This window comes from Hyalella azteca, unplaced genomic scaffold (assembly GCF_000764305.2).
Source record: "Hyalella azteca isolate HAZT.00-mixed unplaced genomic scaffold, Hazt_2.0.2 contig16984, whole genome shotgun sequence".
Classification (NCBI taxonomy): domain Eukaryota; kingdom Metazoa; phylum Arthropoda; class Malacostraca; order Amphipoda; family Hyalellidae; genus Hyalella; species Hyalella azteca.
In genome coordinates, this window is record NW_025946787.1 from 227,676 (window position 1) to 255,115 (window position 27,440).

At 39.7% G+C, this 27,440-nt stretch overlaps 1 protein-coding gene across 1 annotated transcript; it reads right to left on the reverse strand.

The window, feature by feature from the left end:
* Positions 1-5,591: 5,591 nt before the first annotated feature.
* On the reverse strand, positions 5,592-23,967 carry LOC108678555 (ATP-dependent translocase ABCB1-like). Its single transcript, XM_018167009.2, is given in 28 exon segments — positions 5,592-6,697; positions 7,292-7,438; positions 7,693-7,827; positions 8,306-8,377; positions 8,793-8,990; positions 9,268-9,424; positions 9,774-9,885; positions 12,143-12,272; positions 12,528-12,731; positions 13,286-13,447; positions 13,627-13,731; positions 14,263-14,412; positions 14,907-15,003; positions 15,245-15,377; positions 15,749-15,932; positions 16,449-16,619; positions 17,346-17,549; positions 18,009-18,181; positions 18,452-18,629; positions 18,821-19,010; positions 19,760-19,884; positions 20,694-20,865; positions 21,107-21,195; positions 21,198-21,363; positions 21,611-21,789; positions 22,136-22,226; positions 23,292-23,407; positions 23,650-23,967. Coding segments are annotated over 28 exon segments (4,173 nt in total). The 5' UTR covers positions 23,791-23,967; the 3' UTR covers positions 5,592-6,505.
* Positions 23,968-27,440: the final 3,473 nt, after the last annotated feature.

A 27,440-nucleotide genomic window follows, 5' to 3' on the forward strand; every position in this document is an offset into this window, starting at 1 on the left:
GCAGCGCCAGAACTCAGCTGCTCAGTCAGTGGCTGGGTACTACTAACAATCTCCAGCTCGAAGGGGTAACTACTAACGTAGCGACAATCGGTCTTTAGGGCCATATCGCGGCTCTTTAGAATATCTTATCGAACCACTGATTACATCTTGATTTTTTTGAGTGGAAATCTCGTTGCAAGAATTTTAATATCTTTTGTTAAGATCTTTAAGAATTTTAAGCACGATTTCTGTAAAATTTGTTGATGAAACGTTTCGGAAAACGTATTTTTTTTAACTGAACCGATCTCTGACAAATAATTTTGAGTTGCTTTTTTATTACTTAATTATATAACTCTCATTTCTGCCCAAAACTCCGCCATAAAATTAATTAATTCAGGAATCCTAAAATAAATAAATATACCGATATACTGTAAAAGTTAAACACAACAGTTTTTTATTATTGATAATAGTTAAAAATAACGTGAGGTTTTTCAATGCTTGATTTTGATGATTTGCTTGTTTTATAGCATCTTTCCGTTTTCAATAACTTAGACAGCAATGCATTATTTGCGTTTCTGCGTTTCTTGACCGAAATTACGGAATGTGCATGTAAGCCCCCGGCAGCCATGCATTCCGTTTGATTTGACACCTGCCCCTTTCCTGCGTTCTAGGCCTGCTCGGCCTTCGGTGTTTGTTTTGACCCATGCCCCCTTCCTTCGTGCGTTAGTTATGCCCAGTCTTTTGCATTCAGTGGTTTGATTATACACACACAGTTCCCCACTCTCTTATTCCCTCCTCGCATCGACGTGCAATTGTTATAGCTGATTCATGTTGTTTTTAGTATATTATAAACTACGCAACCAATTATTACGTTTAATTACCAACCATGCAGTGAGCACAAACGAATGTCTAATTAATATAACTCCGGGGTTACGGAATTTTCGCCGTCTCTGCATTGGACCATCTGTCACATTGACATAGCCTTCGTCCTGTAATCGCTCTGCTCTCAAGAGCTTCTCGGAGATAATTATGTTATCTGCATGTAAATAAATAGAGAGACCACATAGGTAGGTAATGTGCTTACTGAAATTCTTATAAAACTGTCTGTCGAAAAAGGCAAGAATGGTTTTTATATTATGTCGTTAAAATCCGGGCAAAACTGCAAATGAATTTATTAATTCAATTTTATTTGACTCGTGACGCGTATGGGGCTAGCAGTGCTTCTGTCAGAAAAATGATTGCGATTTGCCTTTGATGCTTCGATGTTCGTCTTCGAGGTAATTGTTAGAAACCCCTTTTTTATGTGATACTATATGAGGTATCAGCGACTGGCTCACCTACATACTTTTGTGCCTTCGCCATATCGATGACGAATATGAAATGAGTGTGAATTTTTCGATAGTAAAATCACTCATAAAGTGAGCCTTTTTGTAATTACGTCTCGGATGTCGCCAGTCACCGGGAGAAGGTCAGCAGATAAAATAATAATTCGATCTAATCACTCAAGTTTGGTATGCGCGCTGCATCTGCTTTTCCTACAGATATCACGACTGTCATCATCACATTCTCACTCCTTCGGCACATGACGTTCTGTTTCTAACTCATCAATATTTTTATTAGGCAATTAATTATTACACTGAAAATCTCTATTTTGATTCGTACCAAAATGTTACTGTGTGACGTACGTGTATTCACTTATTAGTCTTAAGAAATTTAGGCGTTATCCAATAACAAGCTTGGAAAAATGCACACTCGCATGCATCATCTAGCTAATACGAACTCGATTGATAAATTTTTCGCCTATTGTGGGTAATTAACGACAGGTTTATGATGGCCAGGCAAGGTTTCTTGAATTCATTAAACACCTTGAATAATTATCTTCAAGTATGCTGTGGGAAAGAATTGTGCAGTGGGACTTAATTACTTTATAGTCATTACCCTTTGATTAAATTTTATTCCCTGCATTTTGTTATGGATGTTTTTTGAGCATAGAAAACACGAGTTTCACTGCGCATGCATTTATCACCTCGTAATTTCGCTCGACACTACTTGCTCACACCGAGTTGCAGTCCCTCAATGTTGATCTCAACTCGATTCTTCCTGTATTTTAATTCACAGAATAAAGAGCCAATCAGCAGCTGCATCCGTTGATACTTGAACTTTGTGCTCGACAATTACAAATAAACTCGTGAACCCCTTATATTGTAACGCCCGTCTCCACTCAAGGCGCTGTGTGTAATCATTCAACGATGCTTGCAAGTGATACGATAATGTTAACGTCAGACTTTAACTTAATACAGCATTTAGTCAATAAACCAGTTATTCATACTGAGTGATTGCTCATCTTCTTAGATTTCATCCAAAATGTTGTAAAATAAGGTTATAATGCTTTTAATTTAATCTGAACGATTTAAAATGTGTGCGATCAAATTATCTTATTGATACACGGTTTAAATTTATTGTTATCGTTATCAGAGGTATAAGTACTAAGACTTCAGCTATTTTACCAAGCATTCTTCTGCTAAATAGGATAAAATTCCGTTACTAAAAATTACCTGCTTGCTAATAGTGGAAATTTTTCGTACTGTTTGCAAAATGTACATGAAACTTTTTCTGTAGAAATTTTTAAGTTGTTTCTTACAGTAGTAAAAATTAGTGGTATATGATAAATAGTTTTCAAATAAACCGCGGATCAGTCATATTCCTCTACCACATTGTCGTTGATGCACAATATACGTTCAAGTCTCTAAACGCCACTGGGCATGAACGAGGGACGACTTGTTAATTATTTGAATAATATTAAGTCAAGAGTAACGTCAGAAATTGTTTTGTTGTGAAAGATTTTAAATTGCATTACTGTCTCATTTCCATCTCACGACACACTTTCAGGTTCCACGGAGCTTTGAGAGCACGGAGGGAAATGATGCTGTGTTGTATAGTTATCCTGCTTGTTGCATTCAGAGCACTAATCCCTTTTCAAATGTCCTTCTTGGAAATACAAATTCTCCCTAATTTTTTCATTTCACCATTTGGTTCCATTTCCCGTAAATTATTGTTAGGGGACGCAGTACAATAGTGATTTATAACAGTTAGGTATTCTGCGTTTTGGGTTGAAGTCACCTCGGACGTGAACTTGTTTAGATAAGCTCTGCACTTGTTCATTGCTGTGATCCACCACGGAGGTACGCCTTACTTAATCATTTGGTCTGTTTTTTTTTTTTGTGATAATTTTCTGCTTCAATTCAGTGGTGGTATTTAGGGGGTTCATAATTACGATTATCTGTCTATTATTTATCTTGTTGGCATAATATTCTGCTCTGGTAGTTCAATTATTGCTAGTTCTAAAATCTAAATTCTTGTTTATTGTTAATTTCAGAAAGGCTCCGAATCTTGAGTCCAAGGTAAGAACTATAAAAAAGGGTAGACAAGGTTATATCCTTGCCTTTATTTTTATTTGTCGTGTTCATTATAGTTTTTACTTATCATTTTTATTCATCATTTGTTTACAACTATACCCACGACATAATTATTTATTGAATTCACTTTCCACGGATTTTAAATTCGTGAACATACGAGTGTTATTTTTAGGGGCCATCATCAACGTGACTTGACGTAGAGCAGTGGTTCCCAAACTTTTTCAGGCTGGCGCCCCCTTTGGCTCCCTAGTGAATTTCTAGCGCCCCCCACAGACCCATATAAAATCATGCGCCTATTACTATTAAATTTAGTTCAGTGCAATTTTAAAAGATAAAGGTTAAACACAAATGTGTATTTCACAAATAGGACTCTTTTAGTGAACCAATGTGTTTTTCAGCTGTTTTAACCGTTTCAGCACTTGGACGTCTCGGGCAAATTTACGGCCGGACTCGTGGCCGGTCTCACGACCAATCTCCAAATTCAGTTATCAAAGAATATTACCCAAACTAATGAACGCAGCTCAATAAAACTTGGAACATGTATTCATCAGAACTTAACGGTGACGTTTAGCTTGCGAAAATTTTTTAAATATCACCTTCATTCGTGAGTTATATTGCGATACAGGCCGAAATTCGCAGTGATAAAAGAATTTCTCCCAAACTACCGAACAGATTTGAACGAAATTTTGAATTTACATTCCTAACTACCAAATGGTGTTTTTTAGATTAAAAAAAAAATTATTTTACCGTCGTTTGCGAGATTTTTTTTCATTTTACCGTCATTCATGATTTCACACTTCCTTATTCGCTTTCGTTTGCAAGTTATACAGATATAGGAGAAACGATCGGCTTTTCTACCGGCTGGTTTAACCAAGAGCCGTTTACGTATAGCCGTATAACTCACAAACGAAGGCAAAACAAAAAAATTGTTACGAGCTAAACATCACTGATGCTGAGATTAGGTATATTAAAATACTCAATTTCGTTCAAATCTGTTCAGTAGTTTGCAAGAAATTTCTTGATTGCTGCGAATTTAAGCACGTATTGCTATTTAAATCACGAATGAAACTCGCGAATGAAGGCACAATCGAAAAAATTTTCACGAGCTAAACATCACCGTTTGGTAGTTAGGACTGTAAATTCAAAATTTCGTCCGAATCTGTTCAGTAATTTGGAAGAAATTCCTTGATCACTGTGAATTCGGCCCGTACGTATTGCCATATAAGTATAGCAAAAACAATTGAAGGTAAAATTCAAAAAATTTTCACGAGCTTTACATTACCGTTAGGTCCTAATGAATACGTGTACCAAGTTTCATCCAGTTAAGTTTATTAGTTTGAGAGGTATTCCTTGATCATTGAATTTGGAAATAGACCGTGAGACCGGCCGCGAGTCCGGCCGTTAATTTGTCGTAGACGTAAACCCAGGAGAGGTTAAAAAAATATAACTCAGTACTCACATCAGTGAGTGACAGAGAGCGCATTTTCTCGTCGACGAAAACGTGAAATCACGGACTGACAGACAGGCGGACAGACGGACGGACATGGCGAGCACAATAGTGCATTTTTTTCATAAATGAGTAAATGCGCCAAAAACAGATCTGGGTGAAAAAAACCATCGCTGGGAGTCATGTGCTGCACATGTTGTGTACAAATCGTCAAACAAACATTCGAAATTCTGACTTCGACTTCCGACTGCCGCCCCCCTATCGCCCCCCAAACGCCCTCTTCTTCTTTATCGCCCCCCAAAATCTTTCCATCGCCCCTAGGGGGGCGATATCGCCCACTTTGGGAACCACTGACGTAGAGGAAGGCCGCGATTGTTCTCGACAGATATTGCTAAAAGTATTCTTCTCATTTTACTTTCTCGTGTAAACGCAACTTGAGATAATCCGTATCCATCTCCTTTAAAATGGCCTGAAATAACCTGTTGAGTGTTAATGAATACTTGATTAAGTTACGTTTAATTCTGCTAGTCTACCATTCCGCCTCGCAGAGTCGTCCGACGTATCTTCGATAATTTTAGTAAGCCCTTTCAATACCTACTGTGCCAGAACTGTAAAGTGAAAGAATTACACAATAAGTTTGACGAGTTGAAATTAATAAGAAATACCAAAACTTTTGCGCCGATAGTGGAGCTATGGAATGGTCTGAAAATTTTCAATTGCATGGACGAGAGGATAAATAAAGCACTAAATTCAAAATATAATTCAACAGCTGTTATATGTGTACAATTTTTTGTAATCTTGTTGAGCCTAACCATTAATGTGTAAGATAGCATCATTTGTTATTCACTGAGTGTTTATCATTTATAGTTGTAATCACTTCAGCGTTAAAAATCAAATGGTAGCGGTACAACGAAAGAATAATGCAGCTTACATAATCCTTATAAAATTTAGCGACTCAATCATCTACTGCAATATTCATAGGACTCCAGTAGCACACACTGCAGGTAAAGTGATACTAAATCCGGCGACTGCAGTAATTAATTCAATGTAATCGTTCTAAATAGTTAATCGATAATCGGAAGTAGAAAAGTGATAAATTTATCGAGTTTTCGGCAGAACTTGAAGTGCAATAACTAGAATACATGACGAGCATTCTAACTTATTAGTTCACTATTTACGTTACGTTAAGTTGGCCTTCAAACTTAGAGATGATAGAATCAACGATGTAGATATCGGTAACTTTATCGGTAACATTTATTTACTATATTTAATCAACAATAAAAAACAGCTACGTTTTGATGAAAGTAAACGGAGAATCTATAGTAAAACCATCCTATTCCTTGGAGATATTATGGGCTTGTAAAAATACTGAAACGAATCATAAAACGAAATATATAGCCTTACTGGTATTGATGACTTCTTTCCTCATTAAAAATTAATACATGTTGCTGGTCACTGTCGCACGCACTATTTGGAAGCACTCCGCCGGTTTGTCTTGCACATTTTAATTAAAAATTTATACACGGATAAAGTACATGATGTTGGTCGCAGTTGAGCGCATTATTCCGATGCATTTCACCGATGTATCTCACACAGATTAATTACAAAAATTTCGACGAACACGTGATTTTGGACTCAATTGAGTGCATTATTCGTAAGCACTTCACCGGTTTGTCTGATACAGGCGGTAATATTCTTGACCAAGCGCCATGAGCTGGTCGTGCGTGCCGCTCTCGACGAGCTTGCCGCTGCTGATGACGGCGATGGTGTCGGCGCCCTGGATGGTAGAGAGGCGGTGGGCGATCACGATGCTCGTTCGTCCAGCCTGAGCTTTGTCTAAAGCTTCTTGCACCACCTGCCCAGAAAATAGTTTTACAATTAATTTTACAAATGCTATAAAAAAAATCAAGGTTATAAAGACGTTTCTGAATTGAAACTGAAAAGAAAACCAAAGTACACACCAATCGATCATCTGTCTATATGAACTAATTTCAGCTCATTGCATTGTGCGATTAGTTCATATATGATTTTATCTGATGAATAGCTTGTTTTGTTTTGGCTGAAAAATTTCCAAGTTTTGTCTTAATGTACTGGCAAGTTTCAGCACTCGATAAGCACTTGAATAGTCCAATAGCAACCACTAGTTATCCTTTGACAAATGAAGACTAAAATATTTACTCAATAACGGAAACTAGATGCATACCACCAGAATTAAAAGAGATCAGCGTTTAAACACAAGAGAACGGAACATTTACAGCTCCATGCAATGCTTCATAAGAAATGTGAAACATTTCCAGTCCCATGTAACGCTTCATAAAAAATGTGAAACATTTCCAGCTCCATGTAACGCTTCATAAAAAATTTGAAACATTTCCAGCCCCATGTAACGCTTCACAAGAAATGCGAAAAATTTCTATCCAAATGTAACGGATCATAAAATACAACTGACAGCCTCGCTCTCGGTGTCGAGCGCGGACGTGGCCTCGTCGAGCATGAGGACGCTTGGGTTCCTGACGAGGGCGCGGGCGATGGCGATTCTCTGCTTCTGGCCGCCGCTCAGCTGCGTGCCTTTGGACCCCACGCGAGTGTTGTATTTCTGCACGTGGGCGGCTTAATTATAGTAGTTTTTGCTCACGCATTCAGTGGAAGACTGAATAATGCGGGAAGCAAATTCACGAGAGCCCAGGGGGCCAAATAATGAAGTTTCAGTGTTTTTATACCCTTTTCAAGCACTTGAATTAGGAAAATAATCAAAGCAAGTGTTTGGGAGCATTGAAATAATAATATTCAACGTATTTTTGTGCAGGTCCAAGAACCGGATCCTACCAGTTAAACTCGTCTATATCGCACCTCAGGAAGAGACTCGATGAAGCTGCTGATGTTGGCTTGCTTGGCGGCTGCGACGATCTCATCAAAGGGAACTTCGCGGCTGTTGTCCCCGTACGCGATGTTCTCTCTGATGCTCAGGTCGAACAGCAACGGCTCCTGAGAACGTCACATCATTTATAAAGTTATTAACACGAGATTATTTTTGTGTATTTCGCCATTCCCGCTCGCTCTCAAAACCACTTTCAATTCCGTAGCATCCGTCAGGCAGCGATAACGAAGGCCACAATAATATTACAATTTTACTTTGAACGCTATGTAATCAAACCCCATGAATTCAATGATTAAATTGTCAAACTTCAATCTAAGGATCTATTACCACCAAAGATGTAACATTTATCCCACGGAACTATGACTCCTCGATGCAGATCTCAACTCAATTTCAATTATAAAACAGTTCAATTTTTCTCTGAATCAATTAGAACAGAAAATATTACAATACTTCGTTATAAAGTAAAGCTTTAGTCGTATAAAGTAAAGTCTTCGTAAATACAACACATCAAGAAATCATAACTGAAATATTTCAATTAGTTCTATCGGCTATACAATTTTTTGCGATTCAATCAAGTGTTATCACCTGCGACACGAGCCCGACACCGCGCCTCACGCTGCCAACATTCAGCGTCTTCAACTCTTCGTTGTTGATCGTCTACGGAATGGAGAGAAATTTTAGGAAACTCACATGACGATAGAACGCTATTCGAGATTCTCTGGTGAAGGTGAAGCTTCAGCAAGAAATTCCAAATTAATATCCGAATGTGCTCCACAGTTATGGAACATCAGATCAGAAAAACGTGATGGGTGAAAATATTGCGAGCCCCTAGTAGCCACGAATGAAATGTACAGACAACGCCAAATTAAACAGCTCTATCAGTTCCAAAATTCGCCAGGCTTTTACCATTGAATGACTAATACGTGGACAAATGTCAATCTTAATACGCGTTTTTCATTTTTATCATGATAGGACCAATCACTGGACAAAGACATCGTTGTACATACCAGTTTTCCTAATATTTGTCATTGTATGAATGATAATAAGTAGACTAATATCTCATTCAACCGACCAGCTTCCCCTTCTCGGGATCATAGAAGCGCTCGATGAGACTGATGACGGTGGACTTGCCGCATCCTGAGGACCCGACGAGGGCCAACGTCTTGCCCTTGGACACGACGAGGCTCAGGCCCTGCAGGATCTGTACGTCCTCGCGGTTCGGGTACCGGAAGTGCACGTCGTGGAGACGCACTTCGTCAAATTCCTCTTTCTGCAAGACATGAACAGGTTTTAATAATAAATAAAAATGAGATGAGCTAAACTTTACACTAATAATAGTGATTACCTTCCGGCGATACCTACAATGAGTTAAAACATACATGTGATGAACATAATCATCAGTTACTTTTTCGAGGCTACTACCAAAAAGCCGAATAGAGACCCAGCTTTAGGTAAAGTTAAAAGATCACTAAGTAAAGAATGTCTGTCAAAGTTTTCAACCCCTACATAAATTATCGACAATTCTATAGTCAAAGACCCTAACTCACCAGCGTGCGACCAACTGACGGCGACGAGTCGATGAGAGGAACGCGTGCCAGCAGCTTGAAGATTCTGGCAGCGGCGACTTTTCCTTTGGCGTAGTTGGGGGCGAAGGCGACGGCCTGACCAACCATCATCGTGCCCAAGATGAGCGCCTCTGCGACCCTGCCCAGGACGAGTTAAGTGTAAGACGTGAAATAATTATCGTAGAGATTTTAGACGAATTCGGGATCCTCGAATAACTGAAAATTACCGTTTAAAAAGATTGTTAATTACATGAATATTATTCTAAGGTCATTATTTAATGCGAGCAATTAACCGACGTTAATAAAATTCCACTTTGTGACATTACACGAGTGTTGTTAAGAAATGCAGAGCCAGAGTATATCACTTTCGATCTTTAAACTTTTCCGATAATGAGAACTATGAGGTCCGATTTTGTTCAGTTACAACCCAAGCTTTATTTTACAACTTAAGCAGAAGAAAACTTCCGCCACTGCAATATTGATCTCACTTGAAGACGTTTTCATAGGGCATAGTTCCTTTGTCAACGAGGTAACCACCGTAGAACATCACCACCGCGTAGGCTACGAAAGGCACGCATTGCGCGAAGCCAAATGCGGCACCTGAAAAAATAATTCGCACTCAACATGATGCAGAATCAGGACACAATTCCGAAGAATACATAACTCATACAAACTTAAACGAGAAGTTTCACGAAAGTATAAATTGTAATAGAAAAATATAATTTCGAGGAATATAAAAGGCAATAGTAAATTGTTTTTATCATACTTGATCCCATTCGACTGATGTTGACATATAAATTTATATACAATAAAAAATTCGAGTAATTTTCATGTTCGCAAACCGAATTTCATTCATGATCTTTACTTGTTTCATGCGTGACGGAACTCGAATTTTGCGATATAAATATTTAGAACGTAGTATTGGCTGGACTTGGAAGATTCAACTTCATTAGAGGATTCGAGTTTTGATATTATATATTATGTTAGAATATGAATAAATAATGGTTGAATAAGAATATGAATAAATAATGGTTGAATATATTTATTTCATGATTAAAATACGGAATCTCGTTCAACTGTGAAAATATTTTGCTAATCCAGCTTATTTAGTTATTAACGTCTTGGGAAGAGACTTGATGTCTAGTAGCTCCAACGTGATTGGTCGAGTTGCTGGTAGCCTCGCACCGGTGCACGTTTATTCCCCTAGAAAGTCTTGAACGATGGAGAGCTCGGTCTCTTCAGAATTAGTTTAGGATTATTCGACTATCAACTTGTGATTAGTTTGCCACAGGATCAAAATTATTATAATTTATTGTATTGTATTATATTATCTTCTTTCGTACCTGAATTACGAAGCTAGTTGCCAATGACGGAAAACCCTGATTTGGGGGGCGCAAAGCCCCCCGGTTTTACCCCGCGCCTCTACGCGTATTGTGCTTTGCACGAGCTGTCATTATTCTACTCACAGTACGTGCGATTGTAGAGCGAGGTAAAGTTTTCACTCTCGCAATCCCACAGCCCAAACCTCTGCTCCAATCTCGCTGGAAGTTTCACCACTATAAGTCGAAATTGAATTTCCAAACAATTTTTGCTCGTGTGACTTTTCGATAAAATGTCGTTTTCTATGCTTTTTTCACAAAAAACGGTGTTTTTTTCACCCTTTTTCAGAGGGAAATTTTTTCCACGCTCAATATCTCCCACACCGAGCCATAACTTTTCCCCAAACTTTGCAATTTGTAATCTAAAGCGAATGAGAGACATTGTTGTGAGATGTGTGTATTATAAAGGAAAAAAGTGTAAAATGAATGAAGAAAAAGAAGGGGGGGTGAGGTGGTGAATAACTGGTTCATTTTTTGCGCTGTAAACGAGGTATTGTGGCGAGATTGTTTTAGCGGAGTTACTCCTCGCGAGCAAATTGTGTGTGCTCAGTTTGACTGGGTAGGGGTCCAGGCGTTTCGAATCGAATTCGAAGAGAGCAAGATCTGGGCTTCCGAGACTCTACCGTAGTTATCTCGTAATGAGATTAACTAGCGGACTAAATACGGCGATGGTGGAGTTCTTAGCTAGTGCCAGTTGCTGGTAGCGCCATGGTACGGCTAGGTCCTGTGCCGAGCACCACTCGTGTTGTGGGGGCTAATAACCTCCGCACTGGAGGATATTTGCCAGCGATCTGGTGCAGCTTCTGCCGTACCGTTCCCGCCTCCCGTGTCGGGGGAAATTATACCTTCTACGCTCGCGAGTAATCAGAATTTGGCAGTGGATTAGGGCTCGTACCCCTCGTCATTGCAGTTGGTTGTCAGCACTGTGGAGCAGCTCGTACCTGTACCCCTGCTGTCCATTTCTGTGTTCTTGGCAGTGTATTAGGGCTCGTACCCCATAATAACTGCAGCTGGTTGTCGGTGTCGGCATTGTGGTGCAGCTCGAACCTATAGCCTTTCTATCTGCTTTTGTGGTTCTCGACAGTGTATTAGGACTCCTCGACGTTGTATCCCTGAACTTGAGATCTTGTCTCCCGGAGCTTCTGGAGTTTTAGCGAATAATAAATTGTGTGCCCTTGTACAGTGGAATTTATGTATCGCTTGAAAATCGCCAATACACTACGAAAAGTTCCTCGTCTTTATTCCTCCTCTCTCCAACGCAAGGGAATTTAGAGCCGGACCAAAGAGCGACTCTTTAGCCCTTGTGTTAAAACCAACACGAAAGTCACCACCAAGTCGGCACGCTCGCTCTAAGTATTTCGACTTCGCGGCGGTGCTTCCGGTTACACACGAGAAAAGATTTTGAAAGTAATTCGCTGTACAACTAATTTTTTTATAAGTAAGCAATCCGCGGGTTGTCCCAAAATCCCAAATCTGACCTCGTAGGTGGGAGTTGCGCAGAGCCAAGCGGTGAGGCTCGTGCAGCGCCTCGGCGTAGCGCTGGCTGAAGTGTTCCTCCTTGTGCAGACTTGCTACCGTCCGCACGTTGCTGATCGCCTCCATGGCAATCTGACATAAAATAATACCATTATTAACCAGGGACAATACACATGCGACCTTCAACAATGATTAGATTTCTGGTATAATTTTTACTGTATGGCATTAGCAGTCGTCTGAAAAATCTATACCACTTCATTCAGTTACTTATTGATATCGTAATAACATATTAAATATTATATTCACTGAGACCATTCTTGTCATTCGAATTTTACAACCACTCTATTTTTTTCTAATGAAGCTAGATATTTATTTATAAGCACTCACTTTGCCAGCGCTTTGCAGGACTTCCGACTCAGTGATGGACTGCCCAGAGAGAATTTTACTCTGAAGATACACAGCCACAAGTACCACGGGGATGAACGGTACGCACACGAGACCAAGTCTCCAGTCGTAGTAGAGAGCGAGACCCAAGCTCAGGCCCAAGGTAGTGAGCGCTTGCATGATGGTTCCTAGGCGCGATCCAGTCGCCTGAACAAGACGCAAGTTTGCTCATTACGGGAAACTATCGAAAATACGGCTAATTTGGGTGTAAGTCTACTAAAACTATCAGAAGCTCTGAAAAATATAAAAAAAACTGTACTGTTTGTATTTCTTCATTTTACCTTCGAACATGATTTTTTCTTTATATTAGAAACCAAAATAGTTAGGTTTGGGCATTAAAAACTAGGGAGTAAAACCCTAACCAAATGAAAAACCAAAGATATTCCTGCGGAAAAATCGGACTTCGGCAGTCTTGAGCTAGCATTATTTCATCTTAACGGTTACAACGCGATTGTAATGGTAAGCAGATGCGTGCTCAATAAAATAAATTAAACCTTTCGATTTCACTACATGTTTCTTCGCATCAACCCCCAACTCATGCAGCGTATTTTGAGGGCACGAAAAGCTAATTTAAAAAGATTCACAGTATAATATCCACTATTTTTATAATGAATGGGATTGAATGCAAGAATAATCATGTTTTTCTTGTGTACTCATGTATGAATAGAAAGAATAAAGAGTTCGCGAAGACACTGCCTCACCCCCTGCACTGCAGCGGCGTCGCTAGACAGACGCGAGCACAGCGCGCCCACCGAATTCTCATCCATGTCGAACCAGCCGAGCTCTTGGCTGAGCATCTGAGAGAAAGCTCGGCTACGCAGACGCATCGTCAAAATTTCTCCCGACAGAGCGAAGAAATACGCCTGCAAATTGAGATACAGTTTTCAGGGTTTTTATTTATTGTATAGAAATCACGAGCACTCCAGTCATCCATGGTTATTATTAATGCAAAATTTTATAATAAGCGAATTTTAGTTAAATCTAAATCGTAAAATTAACTGTTCAGAAGAAGTTCTTCCGAAGAAAGTGGTAGGAGACACACCTGCATGAAGGTAGAGATGGCAGCGACAATACCGATGCACAAGAACAACAGAGCGTAGAAGTTTGCTTCGGCGCGAGCCTCTGCAGGGTCAGCGATGGACAAAGTCTGAAGAAATCCACCACTTGTTATAAAACATTCCGTGACAGAGGAAATTATTTCTACTAAAATTATTTCTTTTATTATTCACTTATGGTTGAACTATGCAGAGATTCCAGTCAGATAAACCTCTAAATCACCTTTGCGGCAAACGAAAGAGATTTAGAAACCACTCCATTTTTCATTCCATATCCTGGTTCAAAATTCCACTCAATATAATATCAATATACTGTATGATAATGCATATGGTATCCAGTATACTCTAAAGATTTCTACACGTTGTACTCAAGAAGGAAGAGTCCTGACAGTTTCTGTTTAGCCATAATTCCCTAGTCTAGTTAAAAACTTCAGTCAGTAAATGGATTTCAGTCAATATATTTCTTATTATGATGCTGGTATCCTGGATAGTGGATACTTTACATGTCTACCAAAAAAAGTCTCTGATGTAGGGTTTAAAAATCAGATGTCCACCAAAAGTCTCCTATGTAAGGTTTAAAAAAATCGAAAAAAGTCTTTGCTCAGCCACTATGTGCCACGTACGCCGAGGACGTCGCCGAAAAGGACGGCGTAGAGCGGCGTGCAGCTGCCCATGATGACGGAGCCGACGACGCCCAGCGTGATCTGCGGCCACTCTGTCTTGTTCGCCTTCAGGATCTCGCGCATCGGGAGAGTCGGAGGCTTTTCTTTCTTCTGTTGCAGGATTATATCGCATTGTCAACCAAACATTTTGACAAGGTACAGCAACGAAAATCATCTTTTACTTATAAAATAATTATTAGCAGTAAATTGAATCTACACAATTAAATTAGGGAAATCCGAAGATTTCAACTCCCATAGATCTTGGTTAGTGCACCTGATTTAATCCATTTTACAGAATTTCAAAATGTTATTTGCATCCTCGATTCGTGCATCAAAAAGTACTCAAATTACAAGTGTCATTGATCACAGATTTATTTCAAGATTTTTGATACTAAAAACTAATGGAAAGGCCACAAAAACGATGGTAAACGGTGGTAAACGATTTTTCTCAACAAAGCTCACAGTTCTCGTCTGCTTTAAATTTTCAATCGACTGGTTGCTAGGTTCCATGACCCGATTTCCGTACTTAGGCTTAAATCTCTTTTGCGTAGATTTGGCTCTTCTTTGATTGTACTCGTATTATTCAAATTATTGCGACGACTTACTTTTTCCAGGGGAGGAGGCGAACGAATGTACACGGAGCCCCGAGAACGACGTTGCGTCCCCCGTGACCGCACTGATACTGCCGAGGATCGACGTTTCCTGAAATAAATCATGAGATTAAGAGAGCGATCTCAAGAACGTAGGCTATGGAGTAAAAATAGGGGAGTTGGTGTCCACAATCTACAATAGTGATTTTACGAACAAGCCACTCTAGATATGGTTCTCTGGCTGAAAAGTCATGCTACAAGCCAACATGGAGTGGCTAAATTGAAAATAAATGCATGGAATTATTAAATTTGATTCGAATATTTCACGAGCTATGGTAATATCTGTGACCTACTTAGAAATGGAGCGCCGTGCGGGCGACATGGCTAGCGAGGCGGTGATGTCGCTGATATCGTCCAGAACGTCGCGGTCCAATTCCGTCGCTGTTTCATACTCCGACTGCTCGGTAAGATCTTCCTCGAGAGCGCCTGAACAAACGACAACTTTCAATGTTAGAAGCAAGGGCGTCGTCATAGCGAAATTTAGATTTCAATATTTGGTTGATTTGTTATTAGAGGAGCGCATAACTCGAGAGTAGAACCATACTTATAAACTTAATGATGAATTTTATCGACATTCGATGTGGAATAAGAAATTAAACTCTGAAACCTTAAGCTCCCAAATTTAAAGCTGCTCCGTAAGATGCCAAACGAATTTTCAATCAAGTCGATACGAAAAGTAAACTTTTAATATTCACGTTAGTTTTCGACGTTGAAAGTGATCTAAATTTGGTAAAATCGTCCAATAATTAAACCAAAATAATATAGAAAATTATGAAACAGTATTTTACAAGTCGCACTTTTTCTTTCACTCGGAGCAAGCTGAGCAGTTACGAGTGAATGATAGAGGCCTCTTTTAGCCATGAGCTCGTCGTGGGTTCCCATCTCTTCAGCCCTGCCATCCTTGAGGGCCACGATGACGTCAGCAGACCTGATGGTCGTAAGGCGGTGGGCCACAATGATCGTCGTGCGGCCTTGGCGAGCCTGATGGATAACAAGAAAACTTTCCTTAAACAATCAAGGAACTTTTCTGGTGCATTACTCATTGAACAATCTACGGTTGACAGAAGTGGGACTACAGGATTAGCTGCCTGTAGTCGCTGAAGATGCGTAGACCAAGCGTCAGGTCGCAGGCAAGATTAGCGATGTTTCTGGGTCGATTGCCGGCACAAATCATAGATAATTAGAGGTGCGCTACCTCGTCACTTGGCAGCAAATAAAAGCAGCAATGCCTTCGCAACTGGGAATTTCTGTTAAGTTGGTAATTAATCATATCGTGAAAGTTAGTACCAAAAAATACAATTCTGAATTGGCGGAACTGACATCCGTGAAAATTGAGGAACCTAATTTCGAAATGGTCTAACAGACATCTATAAAATTCATGGATGCATGAATTTATGGAAGGTTTTACCGAAAACTAAATTCAGAGATAGCTTAAAATTAATGCAGCGACTGCGCAGTTTGACCGTGATTGACATCTTGTGAATGACATCAACGTACCTTATCAAGAGCATTTTGAACAATAGATTCGCTCTGGTTGTCCAGTGCAGAAGTCGCTTCGTCCAACAGGAGAACTTTGGGCCGCTTGACCAGAGCTCGAGCGATGGCAAGGCGCTGCTTTTGTCCACCAGACATCTGAGCACCTCGGTCGCCCACTTGAGTCTGGTATTGCTGCACAAGAAACATTTGATTTATAAACCAATAATCACTAAATGAATGGAAATTATTTCATTACTTTTTTGATGAAGAGGTATTCAAATTTTGCTGGAGTACTGAGCAGCTAAAGGCTTTCTAAACTTGAAACATCGACGACTTACAGTGCTCCTCCAGCTGAAACATTTACTCTCATTTTCGAAAACGATGGTCAATAGCTTTAAAGTAAAGAATCTCGTAATTGATATTCTAAATTCGTCACGTATTTCCTCTGGCCAAACTTTCTTTTTTAAGTTGATAGGCTAGTCAGAGGCTATACTTTTCTTTCATTCATGTATCGACTACAGCCGCACAGCTTGCTGTTCTTCATTCGTAACCTAACTAAAGCTTCAATATCACTACATATTGAAGTAGTCTCCATATCGTCTTTTCGTCCCGAGCACGAAAAGTTTCTCAACAGTATTACTGGCGGCAGAGTTGATTCTGCCTATTTAGGCGATCCAATGCAGTAGGGGCAAAATATTTCTTAATTAACTACGAATGACTTAATAAAACGTTTCTCAGCTTTAATTGTATCAGTCAAGTTGCAATAAATTACTTGGAGCTCCAGCAGAAGCACAATACATAGCTTGCGTTTATGGCGATGCTCACTTGAACGAAGTCAAAGACTGAAGCGAACGTTTTAAAAAGTTCAAATTCTCTGATTTGTAAAACATTCTAAGTCAATATCCCGCTTGACAATACCTGTGGAAGTTTCATGACGAAATCATGAGCATTGGCCTGCTTGGCGGCAGCGACGACGTCCTCGAAGGAGATTCCGTCTCTGCCGTAGCGGATGTTCTCCTCGATGGTCGTGGCGAAGAGTACGGGCTCCTGGCCGACTACGCCGATCTGGTCGCGCAGCCAGCCGATGTTCAGCGAGCGCACATCAACTGAGTCCAGAGTTACCTGAAGAAAGCGAGAACTTTCCTCTTGAGTGTTATGGTAGAACAAAAGGATTTTACATAGAACAGAACTATTATATAGAGAAAAAAAGCTATTTTGCGAATAAAAAAACAATTTTACCAAGAAAACAACTATTTTACCAAAAAGCTATTTTGCGAAGAACAGAGCTATTTTACAAAGAAAAGCTACTTTAAGAACTACTTTCAACTTAGTCGCAAGGAAATAATGAACCTTCTTTGTACAAAAAAGGAGGAAGTGCTGCAAACTTTAAAAATAAAAGCGTAGAATTTTTCATCTTAATTTTGCAATCTGGAGAGAACAATGAAGCGTCTCGCTCAATAACGTCTCAATTTTCTTGGTATGTCTTTATAGGTATAAATTTTACACAAGGTAAGAAGTGCTCGAACGTCGTGCCAAAAATAACAACATGACACATAACTCATCGGATTCGTGTTATCGCACCTCTCCTTGTCTGGGATCGTAGAAGCGCTGCAGCAGCTGAATGCACGTGGATTTCCCGCAGCCCGAGGAGCCCACGAGGGCGACGGTCTCGCCAGGCTGAATGCGCAGCGACAGGCCCTGTAGCACCGGCACGTCGCTCCGGGACGGATACTCGAAGTGAACACGCCGAAATTCTGCAAAAAATTAAAAACTCAACTTAATATTTACGATTATTCAGAATTAAGGCTCATTTTTTTCTTCCTTACCATAATTTTAATTTTCGAATGATACGTCACACATAAGACAAACATTTCTTTATTAACTCCACGCTATTACAAAAAAGCGCCGGGAAAATTACCTAGACATATTTAAGACATATGTCTCATACATGTACACACACTACCTTTATTATGGATTTCCCAGTATAATTACATATTTTAAATATTACTCGGGGTATAACTTACCAATGTTTCCGTGAACCTCATTTGGTCTGAGGCCGTCTTCAGACATGGGGTCGATGGCAGAGGGGCGCTCGAGGATGTCATACACGTTGGCAGCAGCACCGCGGGCGATGTTGAAAGCTTCCACAAATGGGGCAACTTGACCCATGTTCAGTGCGCCAACGAGGACACTGAAGAAAACCTGCAACGGGAAACTAAACTTTATTCTCATCTAGCAATGTCACCAAGCTTGTGAAAAAAGTTGTCACAAGCAAATTGAGAATATCATGCGAAAGTAAAACAACGCTGCAGCACACCTGATATTCGATCTGAAGAAAAAGTTTATCAATAGGATACCTACAAAAAAATTAATATTTCATGACGAGATCTCACCACAATAAGTACGGCAGGATCGTAATCGCCGTCGTTGGGGTATCGGGAATCAAGGATGAGTCCTGTGCCATACCAGAAGGCGATGGAGTAGGACGCGTAAATGATGAGCCACACCAGACCCAGGCTGATGCCCGAGAACATGCCGCGTCTTACGCCAGCGTTGCGAGCGTGTACCAAGTTAGATTCGTACCTGCCAAGTTATATACAGTTTCTCAACTCTTGCTCGGCATTCGAATGCGGTCGATTTGAGTAAACAATTGATATCTATAGGGTTAAATTTACATTCATTCCTCCCAAGGTATACCTAACAAATTTTAGAACAAAATAGTTACATTCGTACCTGCCACGTTTCAGCTTCTCAACCTTTGGTCATCGTTCACGTGAATGTAAATACAGTAATCTATCCACATTTGAAAGATGAAATTTACAGTCATTCAGCGTGTCCGAAAGTAATTTGTGGATACAGATCCTCATGTGTTTACCAGCAGACCTAGTTAGCTATGGGTCCACTCTGTCACTGAGAGCTTGCCGCAGACGCTGGGCCGACAGCTTATACAGCATATGTCACGAGGACAAGAACCCGGTGAACGGAGGTACGAAGTCTATAAATGGGCTGGTAACCTTGGTAAGGCCCCCCCAGAAGCAGAGCAGTAGCTCTAACTGGCGTTAGAGCTACTCCTGTGTCTTATCTATCACACATAACCACACCGTATCAAGATTAGTTCTCTAGACAGATGGTATCTTACGTATCCCTCACGCACTTAGTCAACGAATCCCTGTCCTCAGGTTCAGGTAGAGATAGGTATATATTAAGTCAGGTGGCGCTTAATACAGCGCCTGACAATTTCATACTGAATAAACCGATTTTAGGACATGAAAAAGTAATATAGAACACAATCACTGATCAAACTTGAAGAAGTAATAAACAAGAGTTTTTACCTTTTAACCTCTTTAGTTTCCCCACCAAAAGCTAGGACAGTCTTGATACCCGATAGAACTTCTTCAGCTATACTGCCAGCCTTGGCATACTCTGCCATCTCCTGAGTCGTGAGTGACGACTGGATCTGCACATCAGTATAAAAACCGAAAACTATGAATAGGCAAATATATATCTTGTTGAACTTTACACAATTAGAGGCGAATTTACAGTCGGTGTACAATTTCTTGAAAATGTTCATGTAAACAAACGGTCCAACATAGTTACTGCATCAAATTTAAAAGTAGGCCTAATCATTTTACGATTCCGCGGATCTCTGTTTTAAACAACATTTAGCAAAGCACGTAACGGTTTTACTTAGCAGTTTCACAAACAGAGCGTGTAACAAGAAATAATTCGAATTAAGTATAGGTGCTTATACACGAGGCGAATAGTTGCGTCGAATAGTCGACGCAACTAAAATTTGTGACGATTGACGTGTTCAGAGGCAACTAGCTGGTGCATTGCACGCAGAGCAACTCGAGTTATTTTGAAGCAGTCGAGTCACTCGAGTGTGCCCACTAGACCCGGCCTTCATACTGAGCAGTGAGCACGGCCACAGCCGCGTCGCTCTCTCTTGCCCACTGTCTGTAGCGCGCATAGCTGTCGAGCTCTCGCTTGCCTCCACCGTGCACACCCTTACTCGACAACTCCCAACGTCGCACTGGCGCTGGCGCACTGTATTGAAAAGTAAACACTCTCCTCGTGTATAGGCTCTCAGCCTGCAAAACTGTAGTCGACGCAACTAATCGCCCCATGTATAAGCACCTTATACGATGAAAGCAATTCACCATTAACAAAATTTCAGCCGATGATGATTGTATTTTAGTAAACGCACCAAATGAATATCTTCATAAAACGAAAATATGGCTTCTCTATTCGTAAGTTAAGACTAACCTTTGATATAAGTCCTGTGGTGATGGCTAGCAGAGGGAACACCGACATGATCACAAGGGTCAGCTCCCAGCCGTGCACGAAGGCATTAATCACATTCGCTATGAAAGTCACAAAGAAGAACACAAACATGCCCACTTTCTCTCCCATGCCTTCCTGTAGCTTGTTTAGATCTCTGTAGAATGAAGACAATTTTTCGGTATAATTTTGGAAACAATGAATTGCACAAAATTTCATTACGAAAGAACATTATATATAAAAATTAGAAAGTTAGCCACAATTACCACCTAAACTTGGCTTGTGTTCTGGAAAGACACGTCATTTATTCAATAAATTACAAATATCGGATGAAATCATCGATGGAGGACATTATTCATTATAATGTACACAATGCTCGCTATACACTCTCAACTGACTCGGTAACTTTGGAAGCGAAGTCGTTCGTTTTGTGCGTGTCGAACCAGCCCATCTCTTGGCGCAGAGTGCACCGCAGAAACTGCGTTCGAGATTGTAAACTGGTCAAACCTGTCCTTCTGCGGCGTAGTTTAGACACGTGACGAAGATGTAACCCGTCACCAGCTGCACGCCGCCGATGATTGCAGTGCCCGCACCGAAACGAATAACTTCGCTGAAGAAATCATCTGTGTACATGGCCTGGAACGTAGCATTCACCCTGACGAAGTACATAATTATTTATTTTTGAGCAGTAAGTAAAACTTTTCCTCATCATAATTGTGAACAATGTAAACTTTTTCACGATCGTTTCAGAATCACACATCGTACGGCCAACATCATTTCTTGCACAGTCGTACAACAGTTACAACTAAAACTAATACAACAGGCGTATAAATTAGCTGTCCCTGAGCTTATTTTCGACATTTTGTGGTGTGGTAAAGTTGAATTTTAAGCGAACTACTAACTCCTCGACTGTCATGTTGAGGTCGTGTGCGATGACGGTCAGGTTGAGGTCGCTGTAAACGAAGGCGTTGGTTATGTCACCGAAGAGGATGATCATTGCGGGCATGCATAGCCCGGCCAACGATGCTGCTGCAAGCGCTAAGATGATCAACGCGCGCTCAGTGCAGGTAGAGTAGCGGAACTGGAAGAATCACCATTAATTATGGATAAGTAAGATGTTTTTAAAACAAATATTGTATAGTCTCAATTGAATAGTTCTTGTTTCAAATTAACATTGATATTTGAAATAGTGAATCAATGTCTCCACAGAAGAAACATGAAATTATGGATAAGTAAGATATTTCTAGAACAAATATTGTATAGTCTCAATTGAATAGTTCTTGTTTCAAATTAACATTGATATTTGAAATAGTGAATCAATGTCTCCACAGAAGAAACATGAGCTGGGGTTTCTCTCTGACATATATTTCCTTCCTAGCAGTATTTGAACATCTTTAGCATCAGTATTTGAGGTACAATAAACTGACCAGCTGAAATACGCCCACTGGAGGCTTCAGTTCTTCCTTTTCCTCCTCTTTCTCTTCTGATTTTTCTTTCTCTTTCTTCTTGAATAGTCGCCTGAAGATGGACATATTTATAGAAAAGCTGCAAAAATTTTTCCAACGAAGAGATTTAGAATGCAAATATTTGCAAAATCTGAAGATGGTAAACAATATTGGACGCGAATCGATCCCTCGCGGCAGTACCATCGAGTCAAGCTTTGTCATTGAAAACGTGTATTTGTATCATGAATACGCGCCGTCAAGCAGCAACCTAATTCTTCCTATCGTAAATTGAGTGCCCGTTGGCAAATAGTGATAGCGAGTCAAAACACATACACAAAAGTGTACCAAAAATATTAGAATAGACAGTGATGGAAGAAATTCGAACAAAATCAGAGTTGAATGTTATCCCTCCCACGGTGTTCAAGCATCTCTACTCAGCGTAAAATAAGGACGAGCGCCGATTTAACGAACTGAAAAATTCACCTATTCTCAAAAATCTGTTTATTCCTTAGAAAGTTTGTTCATTTTTGAGTAATAAGTCAGTCAGTAGAAATGGATAGTTGCTATTGAACCACATATCCCAATAAAAACTGCATCCGGATATTACCAAAATCCGAGTAATTTTTTAAGTTTTGGAATCAAAGCACAGCAGGGTGTTCTGCTAAAATTTTTAAATGAAACTTTAAATTTAAATACGTATGTATTCTGACACAAGACAGAATTCTATCAAGAACTACAGCTAAATGGGAGTTTCATGATAAAACAGGTTTGAATGGCGCCTGCTTCAATTACATCACTTTCGTTAACAAATAATCATGAAGTTCCGAAAGACGATTTGAAGAAGACATCTCCACACCTCAGGGATTATCTAACCGGAATAACGTTGAGTTATAAAAGCGGAGAAATGAGGGGTGGAAACTTCTACATAGGCAAATGTTGGTTTATTTAAAACTTAAATAATTAGGTAACCCTTAAACTCATTTGCTCATTTGGCAAAGAAAATGATGTGTGTATGAAAACTTGTGACCACACTAAAGCCTGATAAATTTGCAAAAAATATCCTCACTAACTGCTGCAAGGAGGCCTCTAATTCATGACTGTCATCAATTAATTCATACAAAGTAGTGAGGTCTCTCACCATTTTGACGGCTTCTCGTCGGGATGGGCGCTGTCAGAGACAAAGACTGCGGTGTGGTCTGCCTTGTGTTCAGGGGAAATAGATGCCGAGGTGCCGTTCATCCATGGCTTTGGTTCCTTCGTTGTACAAGTACAAGTAGTTAAACAATTACTTAAACACAGTAAAAAATGAGCTTATCAGCAACTAGAAGCGTTCTCCTTATTGCAATTAATTCTCAGATAAATTTATATCAAACAAGAATAGACTTTCTTAATCAAATACTTCCATTCCGTAATTGAAGTTGTTAAATGTATTTACTACGCGATTTATTACACAAATTTAGAGGCAAACCATAAACTTCTTGCAACACCTGGCTCACCTCAGTAGATTCAAACGCACGGTTGGCGTTCCCAGTAGATCTTATAGAAGCACGTGAGGTCTGAGGACTCTCGTTGGAGTAATTGTTGTATGGCGGGACAGAGCCCGAAATGTGCTCGTCGCCGATGGAGTTAGCCACCATCCTTGTAACAATCTCTAACTAGGCTCTTATCTTATCTTATCTTATAATCAAATCACATCGAATACTTATTGCTTTATCTGCAATAAACAAATTTTTGGTCGAAAGTTTTCGTTTTTTTTACATCAAAAAATGTAAGTAGAAACTTTGAACAAACAACACTGGCAGGCTAACAATTTTAAAACAACTCTACAGGAAAATATTTTCTATTTAACCCCCAAAAAGTGAACGCTGTAAAACGCGATGAAATTAAGGCAAAGCAAATAAGAATGTTCGGTACAATTAAAAAAGAAATTAGAAATTTAATACCACTAAATATTACAACCTGAAAGCAATGGCTTGCCAACATCGCAATTGACTTTCGGTTAAAAAGCCGAAGTTTATCACAATTTACGATATAATTTATGCTGTGATAAATATTTATGGCTCCACAAAATCTGAAGTTACTTAAGCCCTTGTAAGCCCTAGAAGCTGATAAGAGGGCTTTGCTCTGAAATACAGTACAAAATAGTGTGTAACGTTGGGACCGCCGGACACATTCTGGTAGAATGTACGTACCTACTATCTAGACAGAATCATCAAGTATGCACGTGATCGCTAGAAATTCACTCGTGTCAAAACGTTATGAGCGCCGAAAAAACTAAAACCTGTATAATCGTTATTAATGAATTTTTGAAGCTCTAGGGCATATTTTTCGAGTCCTGTTGAAATAAGGCAAATAGTTTGTGCCGGAATGTTCTACGCCGAATGAGCACATAAATATGTGGAGTAATCTTTAAAGTGAAAATTACAACGAAGTGCGATCAAATTATCAACCTGCAGCAGCCATGAATCAACACTAATTTCAATACACGTAGCAAGATTTTGGCTACGACCGCAACACACTCCTGCTTAGGCACATACCTGTGACCTTGAGTGAGTGATAAGAAGGGATACCTAAAAGATAACGCACATCATCCGCATAACAAACCTATGATCGCGCGCTCAAGGGCTTAAGTTACGTTCTCTCTCTCTCCATGTGTGTTCAGACCGGAAGGTCGTTTAACAACTGTCGTTGTGCTTCAGTAATCGAACGTTCAGATGCTACCTACTCACTATGACGTGTCACTCACGCACGCAAAGCAATAGAAGGACATATTCGTTGCTCAATGACTGATGCACAACTTTGTTGCTCAGCTACTAGATACTGTACGAGTCATCAAAATCAATGCCCGATACTAATGCGTCATTGAATGCACTTCCAGAAAGAAAATTATGATACAGACAGTTAATTTTATACCGTATCAAGAAATTCTAGGGGGAAAATATAGTTTTCACGCGCACTTCAACGAACTTGATAGAATAAATGGATAATTTAGGATTAAAGATATTTAGATCAAAAATAACAAAATTGAAGTAACACTCCATGCTGAGTTCAAAATGACCGTATTCGATTTGAAACCTGCAGGGTTTCATCTACAGTAGAGAAAGTCCCCTAAAACTCTGATCTCTTCTGCTCATCTATTGAAACAATTTCAACGTACGAAACTTGTGATTGTAAAACGTAAATTTCACTGGACATTAGAACAGTTTCATTCCAATTCATGATTATCGACTTTTGCTTTTGGTGTCAGCTTAGAGAAACGATTCGGAAGTGAGGTGGAGCGCCGTTTTCATCCAAGTAAGGTCGAGGCTTTGAGTCTAAGATCGCTAAGTGTGACAGTGAAAGTTATTGTCACGCAACCGTCAGGTTCCGTAATACAGCCAAACGAGCACGGTAGGACATGTGGTAGCGCCCCCAGGAGTGTAGGAGCGCGTGCATCCTATAATGCAAGCTCAGTCATCCGAAAATAAATCAACGAGAAAGTGACACTTTTCAATTTCATTTCGAGTTATTGGAAAGTCAAGTTGATCATGAGTAATGCGTTGGTAAATTTTACAATAAACGAGTTTAACAGACGAGAACTTGTTATTCGAAAAGGCATTTCTGCATAATCTTATTAGTACGAAGTAAAATGAAAATTGAATCTACAATACTCTCATTTATTCTATTTGAATTTTTTCGGAAGACCTAGAACTTTCTCCTCATTTGAGATGGTGCCATCTGTTTACCTGTAATTAAGGTATTCAATCTATCGAACATAATTTTCCTGCCTGATACCTTATAGCCGCTTACGTTCTACGAGCCCTCTTTTCTGTGTAGTGTTTCTCTTAATATTACAAAGTATGATTTTTGAACATATAAGCTTTTAGTACGTATCTCAGTTGCGATTGTTTATAATTTCGAGAGATTGCGCTTCATTTAACCTTAATTTCGCAACATCAGATCAAATTTCAACCTGTATACATTAGCCTAACTAAAATTAATAATGGGGAGAAAAATCTTGGAGCCTTTTGACAAGATGATTGGAACTAGCAAAGACATAATATAGTCTACACGACATGATGATTTTGAAGGAATATTAAAAACACAACTAGGCTCTGAATTAATACTATAAACACGGCTATCATCAACACTGCTAGGTTCTAAACGAATGTTAAAAGAATCCCAGTTCTCCCTCAACCTCAAGGCATTCAGCTTTAATTTTCATGACCAAGTTATGACGTGAGGTTTTCATTGTACCTTGCTGTCCTTGCCTCAAAATATTATCGTAGATCATGGTAATGTTTTCAAGCGGATTAATGTCGCTAACCAAAGTGCGTATTATTTCTGATGATAGCTGAGCAGACCCACGCAATGAAGTGCATACGATGAAGTAAAATTTGCGTCTATAGTCCTGAATAGCTCACCAACCGCCCTGCTGTAAACAATCATGTGGACATTGTGCCAAACATTCGCTATAACTCCAACGTCCCCAAATGGGAGAGACCATATACAAGGGAGACTCAAGTATATATACAAGAGAGAGACAATTAACTTGCATGTTCAGAGCATATTTTTATGATTTGAGAGTGCAAAGAAGGAACTACAGCATGTTTCCTACCGTATATTATACCACATATAAATTCAGAAGTCGCAGTCGACTACAGAAATACCACTATTTAAACGTCAACGATTTCCATCTTTTTACAGTCATGTTAAGCGTATTTGCACGTGGCGTTAACAGATGTCCAAATTAAAGGAACAATTCGAATAGCTAATCCTAAAGTGGTTGAAAAAGTTCGACAAACTATGGAATATACAGAACAATCCGGAGTCAGGACTAATAGATTATCCTAATGTCAGAGGAAAATTATTATAATTTCAATTCGAACTTAGATAGGCTCCTAAACTACCGCATTCGCTAAATAAGGGCAGTCCGTTCTCTATTCTCTCCAGCAAGGACAGTTAGAAAAGAAAACGTTTGCGGATATGTTCTGTGTCACTCCTGCTAGTCATGAACCGATGACATTAGTGTTCAAGCTCCGACATATAAGCTTTTATTCCCATAAACTGTCAACAGTAAATAACCTTCAAATAATACATACTCTATAAACCGTAACGCTGTACCTCATTAATCCCCCCATCACTACCACTTGCCGAATCAACCTCAGGTCATATATATAAATATTTACCGAGGTGTGTGACGGAAATCGCACCCCCTGACGTTAAACAGACAATTTTCCGAGAACGAAAGGACAATTGATAACGGAGTGACAGAATGTACCAAGAACTTGCGCAATCACACAAGTCA